The sequence below is a fragment of the Mus musculus genome, chromosome 3, assembly GCF_000001635.26.
Source record: "Mus musculus strain C57BL/6J chromosome 3, GRCm38.p6 C57BL/6J".
In the NCBI taxonomy this organism is placed as follows: domain Eukaryota; kingdom Metazoa; phylum Chordata; class Mammalia; order Rodentia; family Muridae; genus Mus; species Mus musculus.
The window spans coordinates 103,271,930-103,284,209 of NC_000069.6; the positions used below are offsets into that span (position 1 = coordinate 103,271,930).

At 44.7% G+C, this 12,280-nt stretch overlaps 1 protein-coding gene across 4 annotated transcripts in view; it reads left to right on the forward strand.

The window, feature by feature from the left end:
* Positions 1-7,363: 7,363 nt before the first annotated feature.
* The window catches only part of Trim33 (tripartite motif-containing 33), a 79,478-nt gene continuing 74,561 nt past the window's right edge, over positions 7,364-12,280 (forward strand). For 2 of the 4 annotated variants that reach the window (NM_053170.3, NM_001079830.2), the window contains exon 1: positions 7,364-8,517. In NM_053170.3, the coding sequence (NP_444400.2) occupies positions 7,950-8,517 (568 nt within the window). In that variant the 5' untranslated portion in view covers positions 7,364-7,949. The remainder of the gene's footprint in view (positions 8,518-12,280) is intronic. The other 2 variants (XR_003954429.1, XR_375607.4) reach the window with 1 other exon arrangement.

Consider the following 12,280-nt stretch of genomic DNA (forward strand, 5'->3'; position numbering starts at 1 on the left):
TGATTTTCTCAAATGATGCACTTTAAAAGTTGCATCATGCTGATTTGTTACACTCCTAACTTGTAGATTCTGGAAATACATGTTTTCCACATCTTTCACAATCAATAATGTTACCTTCTTTGCTCATCTCAACTGTGACAAATGCTGTCACTTTTTATTTGTATTTTGTTGGTGGTATTGTTTAATTTTGATGGCTGGTGTACTTTAAACATTTTTCTCATATATGTCATTTATTTTTATCTTTGTGTAATTCTTTAGTCCTGTTCCTTGTTTCACAGTAAGTGCTTTTCAGCTTCCTGATTTTTAGGTTTCTTTCTATACTAGAGTAGCTGGTATGATATGGTCCATGCACTTGAGAAACACACATGGTCAGCTGCCTCTCTGTTAATGTTCACTGTTGTGGTCCAAGCCTCCCGCATGCTCTATTGGAAGTCATCTCTCCTCCTTCTTGCTTCTAATCTCATGATTTTCCAAGAATCCTAAGCAGCTTACTCAGCTCAAAGAGACACAAAGTCCTTGTCTATTTCAGTCTCCTTCTACACTGGATCTTTGTGCATCCAGATAAGTTCTCCTGAACTTTCTCCAGATAAACAGAACCTGAGACCCTGGCCCCCTTTCTTCCCTAAGGGCCTAGTTACTCTAGAGGGGATGTCTACACCATATACCTTATAGAAACACACATCTCAAAAGGTTCTGTTAGACTCTTCTCACAAGTCAATGGATAAGTTCCTAAATTATGTCTTCATAACCAAATGACCTTTTCTTTTCTTTTCTTTCCTTTCCTTTCCTTTCCTTTCCTTTCCTTTCCTTTCCTTTCCTTTCCTTTTCTTTTCTTTTCTTTTCTTTTCTTTTCTTTTCTTTTCTTTTCTTTTCTTTTCTGTTTTAAGTGTGAGGATAATGTTATAGAGTTTGATAGAAAAACTCCAGAGTAGGCGAGCTTTGAATCTTGATAGCAACAGAGAACAGTGGAGAAGAGCTAGAGAAAAGAGAGAATGAAACTGGTAGGGACATGCAAGATGGGCAAAGGTCATTAGCTAGGGGCTTAGGGTATGGATGCCTCATTAGGATGGAATCTCAGGTGTTGGCTGAACAGTTTTTATCAGGAGAAAAGAAATTGATCTGGTAATTGAGGCTATGTGACATTCCTAAAGTAGAAGTCTATATGGGGGCTTAGAATTCCCCAGACAAAGTCAGAGAAGGAGGAACCCCTCTAATGAAGAGAGTCTTCCATATCATGCTGAGCCCAGAGGCTATCCAGTCCTGGTGGACTTTGACCTTAATTAGCAGAGTTTTCCCACACAAGGGCATAGAACATAACAGAATATGTAACCAACTTGGGCACAAGAAAGTTTCCTAGTAACAGCAGAAAACAACAGAAGAAAGTTCCCTTATGGGCTGGCAAGATGGCTCAGCCGGTAAGAACACTGACTGCTCTTCCAAAGGTCCTGAGTTCAAATCCCATGCAACCACACAAGCACCTGTAATGAGATCTGATGCCCTCTTCTGATGCATCTGAAGTCAGCTACAGTGTATTTATGTATAGTAATAAATAAATCTTAAAAAAATAAAAATAAGAAAGTTTCCTTATAATATAGTAACAGCACAAAATGGCAGGCTAGACAGGTAACAGTTACCCAGGCCTTAACATTTCATCTAGGCCTTAATATTTTACTTAGATTTTAACAATTACCATGAGGGAAATGGAAGTTCCACCTTGTTTTGTATGTGTGGGATGTTAACCGTTGCCTCTAGCATGTTAGGAAACTGCTTTACCAGTGAGTTGTACTCCAAATCTCCACCAAATTGTTATTGACAGGTACGTGTGTGCAATTATTTTTGTAATAAAAATCTACTAATGATTAGTATGTGCACTGGCCTCAGTTCTGTGCACAGCACTGCAAAAAATTAATTAATCAATCACCTTTTTGGTGGGCCTATCAACACTTTGATTAACTGGGACTCACTATGTTTCCCATTACCAAGTTTTAAGGGTTTGTGTATTAAACAATTATTCCCTTCTGGAAGCATACAGAAATAGGATGCAGTCTGATTTGGCCTATGAGCTGTATGTATTTTTTTTTTTAAAGATTTATTTATTTATTATATGTAAGTACACTGTAGTTGTCTTCAGACATACCAGAAGAGGGCATCAGATCTCGTTACGGATGGTTGTGAGCTACCATGTGGTTGCTAGGATTTGAACTCAGGACCTTTGGAAGACTAGTCAGTGCTCTTAACCGCTGAGCCATCTCACCAGCCCTGTAGTTTGATTTTAAAGAAAGAGCTTAAGAAGCCTAGGCCAACCTCAAACTTGGCTATGTAGTTGAGGATGGACTTGAATTTCCAATACTCATGCCTCTATCAACCAAGTGTTAGGATACAAGTGTCCCTACCACACCAATCTAGGCCCTCACTCTTAACCATTTTACTATTCTGTTTCTTACAAATATCTTAGATAAAAAACAGGTATTTGCCTGGGCAATGGTGGCACATGCCTTTAATCCCAGCTTGTGAGACAAAGGCCAGCAGATCTTGGTTTGAGGCCAGACTAGTCTACAGTGAGTTCCAGGACAACCAAGGCTACACAGAGAAACCCTGTCTCTAAAAAACCAAAAAGCTAGTAATGAGGGACATGGAGCCTGAACCAGCTATCCTCTGTAACCAGGCAAAGCCTCAAGTGGAGGGAATGGGACACTAACCCAGCCATAAAACCTCCAGTTTGTCACACCTGCAGGATGTTCTGGGGCCAGAACCTAGCATAATCACTAGAGACCAGAGAGACCTCATCCAGTAATTGATGGAAACAGATGCAAGAGTCCCACAGACAAATATTAGCTGGAGCACGGGGAGTCCTGAAGGAAGGGAAGGAAGAATTGGAAAAGCCAGAGGGATCATGGACACCACATGAACACGGCCCACAGAATCAATCTTCTGGGACTAAAGTAGGCTCACAGAGATCAGGGAACTGCTCTGGGACTGACCTCTGCATATATATGTATATATATATACTATGGTTGTATAGCTTGGTGTTCTTAAGGGATTCCTAACAGTGGCTGGCAGGGACTGTCTCTGCCTCTTTTGTCTGCCTTTGGGACCCTTTCCCTCCTACTGGGTTTCCTTGGGTAGTCTTTTTGTTTGTTTGTTTTTGGTTTTTTGGTTTTTTGGTTTTTTGAGAAAGGGTTTCTCTGTGTAGCCCTGGCTGTCCTGGAACTCACTCTGTAGACCAGGCTGCCCTCAAACTCAGAAATCCGCCTGCCTCTGCCTCCCGAGTGCTGGGATTAAAGGCGTGCACCACCACCCGGCTATCCATGTGTTGCTCTTAAGTAGCCTCTCTTTCCTGTGTTAGTCTTCTGAGAGTTGGGTATATACTATCTCTGACTCATAGTATCAAATGTTTCTCTGATTGGTCACTTTGTCTGCCCCTCAGTTAGACATCACTTTCTTCTTCTTCTTTTTAAAATTTATCTATCTAATCTATCTATCTATCTATCTATCTATCTATCTATCTATCTATCTATCTATCTATTATATGTAAGTACACTGTAGCTGTCTTCAGACACTCCAGAAGAGAGCATCAGATTTCGTTACCGATGGTTGTGAGCTGTTACCACGTGGTTGCTGGGATTTGAACTCAGGACCTTTGGAAGAGCAGTCAGCGATCTTAACTGCTGAGCATCTTACCAGCCCTAGACATCACTTTCAAACCTTGCTGTTTCCTTCTACAAACTACCTTCATTGTTTGGGATTAAAGGTGTGTACTAAGGGCATGTCTATATTTCAGCCAGATGGAACAGACTAGATCTTTGGATGTGATCGCTTGCCAGAGTAGCCATATTGCTGGATTAAAATTCTTCTAACAGTCATTGTATCAATTGTAAATGAACTTGTGGCATGAATCTGCCTAGAGAAAAAGATGATTGAAAAGAGAAACTACAGTCAAGATTTGAGAAACTCCACCATTTAACAACTGTGCATGTGAAAATTTAGCTTAGAAGCCCTGTTCAAACTGTTCACATTCTACCAAAAAGCTTGTCTCCAGGCTTCCTGGGATATAACTCCAAGACCTTGGAATACTCTAGTATGAGTTTTTGTTTGCTTGAGGAGTTGGCCACGGTGTAGTTGAAATATCACAAGGGCATTGCATGCCTATGGGACTGACTCCCAATAAAAATTCTGACATTATGGCTTGGGTGAGCTCCCCTGATTGGCAGCACAATCTACACATTGACACTTATCACTGTTGGGGGAACTAATTTAACTCTAAGACAAAGGGACACGTGGAGACTTTGAGCCTGTTTTCCACTGGCCTTTGCTCTCCATGCTTTTTTTACCTAGACCTGGCAACTTTCAAAAATTATAACAGACTTTTGAAATTTTGTGGCTTTACTCAGCAAAGCACTGAGCCTAAGGCTGGTACTGGGAGCCCCTGACACAGCCCGTAGCATGGAAACTACATGTTCATGTGGCAGGAGGATAATCAGGAGAGGCTCACGTCATGAAAGCCAAGGAAATGATCCTGGAAAGGGAGAGGGCAACAGTGATATGTGGCCTTGAGAAGAAATGAAGGTTTGGAATCAGACAGGCAGGTCGAATGCAAAAATATGGATATAAATTACAAGGCTGGTGAAACCCTGGTGGTAGAGTGGTATGAGTGGAAATCTGGGCAGACTGGATTTAGGAATAAGTGGAGTATGACAAAATAGAAATATCTTTAGAGACACACATGAAAGAACTGAAAGTCAATTTTATTTATATTTAGATAAAAATACATCAAGGCTATTTGTTTTTTTTTTTTAAATTAGGGTTCCTTTTTCTCAACATCCTCTTTAACACTTGTTTTCAGTTTTCTTGATGATTGCCATTTTAACTGGGGTAAAATGGTATCTCAAAATAGTTTATTTGCATTTCCCTGATGACTATGGAAGTTGAACATTTTTGAAAAATAGTCATTGGCAATTTATTTGCATTTCTTTCTTTCTTTCCTTCTTTTTTTTTTTTTTTCTTTTAAAGTGTCTATTCATTAGCTCGTTTGGTGACTGGCCATTTTAGTTGCTTGGTATTTATTTTTCTCAGTGTTTGGTAAAGTCTGGATAGTAGCCCCTTGTCCGAGCATTTTTCTCAGTGTTTGGTAAAGTCTGGATAGTAGCCCCTTGTCCGAGCTGTAACCGGTAAAGCTTTCCCCCTGTTCTGTGCACTGTCTCTGTGCTCTACTGACAGTTCCTTTGCTGTGGAGAAACTTTTCAATTACATGTAGTCTCTCCATCTGGTGACATTTGTGGCTAGCTCTGTGTTATTGTTCCGTTCAGAAAATTCTTGTCTAGCCTAATGATTATTTAATAGCCTAAGATATTGAATTTGTATTATCAAAAACCTTTACAATGGCCGTACTATGTGGATCAGCAATTCCATTTTTAAAAATACTCCGAACAGAGACATGTAAAGGATGGCCATAATGCTAATCATAGTATTTTAATAAAATATTACAAACTACCTTATTGTTTAGCAATAGATAGCCAATGCATTATAATATATTTATATAATATTAAAAATCTACTTATTATTTAAGCTAGTATATATTTTATTAATTGCAAAAGTTAGGGATGCCGGGCATGGTGGCGCACGCCTTTAATCCCAGCACTTGGGAAGCAGAGGCAGGCAGATTTCTGAGTTTGAGGCCAACCTGGTCTACAGAGTGAGTTCCAGGACAGCCAGGGCTACAGAGAAAACCTGTCTTGAAAAACCAAAGCCAAAAACAAAACCAAAACAACAACAACAGCAACAACAAAAAGTTAGGGATATGTCTGAAAGCACTTTGTAAATTGGAAATTTCTGCTTATGTACTGTTGTATTTATTACTGGAATACCAATGTCCTCCTCCGTGGTCCTGGAAATACAGAAAAGCTGGTAGATAATGATTAGATGCAGAAATCCTGTTCTCTTTGATACTTGTGGTTTTTGAACTTAGTGACAAAGCATATGGAAGTTAATGTGTTCTTTGCATACCTTTGCACACCTCAGTGACATACTTCCTCCTGATACTTTCAAGCCGTTCTGCTCCCAGGTGACCAACCATTTAAATAAATGAAACTATGGAGGCCATTCTTTGTTTTTGTTTTTTCTTTTGGTTATTTTGAGACAGGGTTTCTCTGTGTAGTCCTGGCTGTCCTGGAACTCACTTTGTAGACCAGGCTGGCCTCGAACTCAGAAATCCACCTGCCTCTGCCTCCTGAGTGCTGGGATTAAAGGCGTGGGCCACCAGGCCTGGCCACATGGAGGCCATTTTTATTCAAACGACCACAAGTGTTATCTCCTATTTTTCCTTTCCTTGTTGAAGCCATTCCTCTCACACTAATTCCAGGGTCTCTGTTTGCCTTAGGCCCTTTGTTTTTTGCCACCTGCTCCTGTCTGGAATACTCTTGTGCAAGCCAGGTTTCTTCACCTTATCAGCAGAGCCCTTGCTCAATCAGCACAAATCCTTTACACTCGCCTTATTTTTACTCCAAAGCATTTATCATTTCCCCCGACATACTCTCCATGTTCATCCTCTAAACTGTCAACTTCTTGAAGGCAGAGAGTTTCTTTGTTCTCCTGCAGGAACCCCAACGTTTCTATCTTAACACGAAAGTCAGAAGAGATTTTGAAGGAATTGATGAAAAACGCTTTTCTGTGAATTTAAAAACTCACCCAAATAAATTTCCTGTATAACTACGGTCTAGGACGGGCTTGTGAGACTCACATTAAAACAGCTGTTGCACTTACATCATTTCCCCTCCCCCATTTCTTTTTGGAGGCAAGGTCTCCCTATGAAGCCTGATGCTTAAGCTGGCCAGGAACTCAGCAGTCTCCCTGCAGGTGACTACAGGTGGGCACTATATCAAGTTACACTTGTTCTGGCAGCACTGGCTAAATGAAGGTCTGATGGCAGCCTGAGGCGGAGAGGCCCGATACCAACAAAACAAAACCCTTTCATAAAGCTTCTAAGATTGAGGTGGTGAGGACAGTCAGCTGGCCCACCCGGGGACGCCGAGTGAGATTCTCGGGATATAATATTGGTTAGAAACATGGTCTCCCAAACTGGCACATCAGCCGCAGGGACTTTTCAACATTCATCTGGTTTTCAACTTCCTGATTCTGTTTTGGGGTGTGGCCCTGGCATCTCTGTTTAGAAAAAAGCTCATTTGATTGGCTTTCAGGTATGTAGCAACGTTGGAGAATCACCTTAAGAAGCTAAAAATAGCTATTAGAAGACTTCTGTCTCACCGCAGGAGCCTATATCTGGAGACTTTTGGGGTGTGTGTGTACGTGGTGGGGGGAACTCTGCGCAGCCGCTCTCGGGTGTCACAGCCCTCTAGAGAACGCGGTCCAGCAACACCCAGCGAAGACCCAGGTGGTCCGCACCTCCTCGGTAGGAGGCCTCCGCGACCAAGCGCGCGACAGGTGAAGCTTCCGCGGTGGCGCGCCCGTCGCTGGGGATGGCGTCGCCGTGGAGACGCTCGCTCGGGGGCGAACGCAAGCCGGCCTCCTACTCCTGCATGTTTTCCCTCCCTTCTTCCCGCACCACCGCGGCTTCGGCGCTAGCAGCCACATCATAGAGACCCAGTTCCACCAGCTCCTACCGAGCTACACAACTCCAGCCGGGTGGCAACAGACCACACCGAGGCGCGGAGCTGCATCGCGGTCTGTCCCGCGAGCGCGCGCGGCCGGAGTTCCCGCCTCCCTCCGGAGGACGTCGGTGCGTACGTGCGCGTGCCCACCCCTCCCGCCCCGCGACGCGAGGGCGGGGGCGCCGCGTGCGCGCGCGCTCTCGTGCGTTCGCTCGCTCGCTCGCTCGCTACTTCGCTCGCTCTCGGCGGCCGCTCTTGCTGTGGCTGCGGCTGAGGCTGGGGGCGGCGGCGGCGGCGCGAGCGGCGGGCGGCGCGGGGCGGTCCGGCGGGTTCAAAGAGGAAAACATGGCGGAAAACAAAGGCGGCGGTGAGGCAGAGAGTGGCGGCGGGGGCAGCGGTAGCGCGCCGGTAACCGCCGGGGCCGCCGGGCCCACGGCGCAGGAGGCGGAGCCGCCTCTCGCCGCGGTGCTGGTGGAGGAGGAGGAGGAGGAAGGCGGCAGGGCTGGCGCGGAGGGCGGTGCGGCTGGGCCCGACGACGGGGGGGTGGCCGCGGCCTCCTCAAGCTCGGCCCCGGCCGCCTCGGTCCCCGCGGCCTCAGTGGGCTCCGCGGTCCCCGGAGGCGCGGCATCGACGCCGGCTCCAGCTGCTGCCCCAGCCCCGGCCCCGGCCCCGGCCCCGGCCCCGGCCCCCGCTCCCGCCCCGGCTCCTGGTTCCTCGTCGGGGCCACCTCTCGGACCACCAGCCTCGCTTCTGGACACCTGCGCGGTGTGTCAGCAGAGCTTGCAGAGCCGGCGCGAGGCGGAGCCCAAGCTGCTCCCCTGCCTGCACTCCTTCTGCCTGCGCTGTCTGCCGGAGCCGGAGCGCCAGCTCAGCGTGCCCATCCCTGGGGGCAGCAACGGTGACGTCCAGCAAGGTGAGCAGCAGGCCGCACCCGGGAGAATCTGGTGTGGCGGCTTGGGGTGCCGAGGGTGCTCGGACGGTGCAGTGCAGAGAGGTCTCCGAGACGAAAGCTACGGCCCCGGGGACGGTTACCAGAGAAGCTGCACCGCCGGAGATATGGGGAGAGAGAAGGGAGGGGTGCCGGCTGCGAGGGGCTGGGGGAGGGGATGCTGAGAGGGAGGTTTGAGGCGCTTCTGCAGAGGGTGGACTAAAGAGACAGAAAAGGGGTGTACCGAACCCTCCGTGAGAAGTGAGTTGGGGTGGGAAGGCCTGGTCCGACAGTGTTGATAGCTAGGGGTTGGAATGGATTGCTTATTGGCCTGTTCGGTTAAGAGAAAGAGCTACCGATTAAATGGTAATAAAAGACATTGGAGTCCTTGGGTTAGAAGAAGGCACTAGGGTGACATTGCGATGAGGAGCTTGGTAAGTGATATTAGTTGTGAGGGGCCTGCGTGGTTAAGGGGAAATCCTGGGATTTGAGGATGAAGAGAGGAACTTGGAAGGGAAGAGTGTCAGGGAGAGTTGGGCTTATGTTATTTCATTTGTTATGCATTAATAGCTCAAGTATTCAGGGCACTGTGCTAGAACTGAATAAAATGCTCAGTGAGGACTCCTTCAGTCCAGTAGTGGAACCCTGTGTCACCTGAAGCAGTAGAGGTGTGGGTATCATGGTTGTGGCATTAGAAGGAAGGCCTGGCTGGAAAGCTTGAGTGACCACTTCGCGGGGGCGGACAGTATTCCCAGCACAGGACACTTTCTACAACTCTAACTAAAGGATGGTATGTAAGATGACTGGAAGTTAGATTGGATTAATTGGCTACATAGTTAAGGAAGTCCATCCTTCCAGTTTCTGGAAACTGTGTTTGGATTTGAGATGCCATATTGGATTTTTCTGTTTCCTAGAAAGATCTCTTGTGTAGTACTCTAGCAGGGTACTACATGCCCATTATGAAAGTGTTTCTATATAGAAATTAAATAAATATACTATGGGTAGATAACATCCTACAACTAATAGGCGTTCTGATGAGCTTGCTAAAAGGTTTATATTTCAAAGCTTTTTTATTTTTTAAAGATTTATTTATTTATTATATGTAAGTACACTGTAGCTGTCTTCAGACACTCCAGAAGAGGGGGTCAGATCTTGTTACAGATGGTTGTGAGCCACCATGTGGTTGCTGGGATTTGAACTCTGGACCTTCAGAAGAGCAGTCGGGTGCTCTTACCCACTGAGCCATCTCACCAGCCCTATTTCAAAGCTTTTGAATTAATTTTGGAACTTCAGGGAAGGGATTGTGGACTGTCCTAAAGGGTTGTTTGGTATTTATCCTGTAGACCAGAGGACCTTCCTGAAGGGTCTCTTTTATCCTAGGCTATAGGGTGACCTTGAACTTTTAATTCTATTGCTTTTGTCTAACTTCAGGGAGTACAGCCATTCATTCACCACAACTTCTGGATTTATGCAGTGCTGCTGATGGAATGGGGAGTGGGGACTTCATGGTCAGTTGAACTAGCCCAACTCTGGAAGAGTTTTTATATCAAGAGGAAAAATAATCATGTCTTGATCCAGAAAATATGGCTTAGCGCATTTGGAGGAATGAGGAGAGGCATGACTGCAGGTGGGAAGACCGGTTAGGAGAACTTTTGCCAATTCTAGGGAAGAAAATGTGTGGACTGGGCAGTAAAGACCTGTAGTAGCTGTTACACAGGGCACATTTGATAGTAGGGTGGGTGTTAGCTTTTTGAGAAATGGCTGATTTTGGGCTTTCCCCTAGGTCCATTTCCTACTTAGGTTTTGGACAGATGAATTATTTCATAATTTATTTTTTCCTCATTTGTAAAATAGGGACAGAAGTAGTACACTATAGGGTTGAGAATATGAAGTGAAAGAAAATATAAAGTGACTGGTACATGGTAGTTGCTAACAAAATAAATGGCAGGCAGTTTATTACCAGTAACTGAGTGTAAGTGGCCATAGAAATGGAGATGGAGGAGAGCACCATTGCTAGATGATTTCCAGGTTTCTTGTTTGGTGGGTTGTACCTCTGTTTAAATGAGGAATCTCAGGCACATAGTCAGGTATTGGTGATGGAAGAAGGAAGGATATTGCGGTTTTGAACGTGACAGGCAATAATGTTAAGAATAAAATTTCTTTTTTTGTTTTTGTTTTAGAGTTAATCTCTCATTGTAGTCATGGCTGTCCTGAAACTCAATCTGTAGACTAAGCTGACCTTAAACTCAGAGAACCTCCTTCCTCTTTTCCTGAGTCTTGGGATTAAAGGCGTGAACTCCCACTGCTCAACCGAGAGTAAAGTTCTGAGCTGTGTGCTGACATATACCTATGATCCCACCACTTAGGCTGGAGCGTGAGCATTGCTGTTGAGTTTAAAGCCAACCTGATTTGCATGCACACAGAATCTGTCTTCACATAACAACAGATATATCAAAAATTGAATTTTGGCTGATGGAGATACTAAATAATAGGTTTAAAGGGGATAACTGCATATGCCCTTAAGAGCATAGTAAGACACATGAGGTTCAGTGTTCTTGTGGAAGCCTGTTACATTAAGTGGGAACTGAAGAAGCAACTGTATCTGAGTGATTAGCTGAGAAACTGACCTTACAACATTGGCTCTCTGAAATTTGTGCAGGAATCTATAAATTCCCTCAGTTCTCCTCCCCCTTTTTTTGTTTTTGTTTTTGTTCTTTTGTCGAGACAGGGTTTTTCTGTGTAGCTCTGGCTGTCCTGGAACTCACTCTGTAGACCAGGCTGGCCTTGAACTCAGAAATCCGCCTGCCTCTGCCTCCCGAGCGCTGGGATTAAAGGCGTGCGCCACCACACGCGGCTCCCCCCCCTCCCCCCCGTGCTTTTTAAAGATTTATTTTTTATTATATGTAAGTACAGTGTAGCTGTCTTAAGACACACCAGAAGAGGGAGTCAGATTTCATTAGGGATGGTTGTGAGCCACCATGTGGTTACTGGGATTTGAACTCAGGACCTTCAGAAGAGTAGTCAGTGCTCTTAACTGCTGAGCCATCTCTCCAGCACCCCTCTCCCCTTTGTATTTTAACTAAATTAAGTGGATGGGAATAAACACAATCATTTCTAAGTAATGGTGTTTTTTTGAAGAGTATCTAAAACAAATTGAGTATGGAATCAGCCATTATTTTTAGTCAAGCAGTCTAGAAGATACTTTGTCAGGAGTAGCTCTAATATGCACCCTTTGCATTTCAGAACACAGTTGAAATCTAATTTTATACTTAATCATCACTATTTCCTATTAGAGTATTGTAGAATATGTTTTCAATAAATAGCTTTTGAACAAATAAGGATCATCTAGAGCAGTGATTCTCAGCCTCCCTAATGCAGTGACCCGTTACTACAGTTTCTCAGGCTGTGGTGACCCTAACCATAAAATTACTATTTTTTAAAATGATTTACTTAAACTGGAACTAGAGTTGTTGACAATGTGAGCTGCCATGCTGTGGGTGCTGGGAATTGAACCATGGTCTTCTAGAAGAGCAGTCAGTGTTTTTAACTTCTGAGCCATCTCTCCAGCCTCCCAAAATAATTTTTGTTGCTATTTCATAACTAATATTGTTTCTGTTGTGAATCATATAAATATTTTTGAAGATAGAGGTTTGCCAAAGCGGTCACCATCCATAGGTTGAGAACCACTGATCTAGAGTGACTGGAGAAATGGCTTGATTAAGAACATTGTACCTATTTGTATATCCAA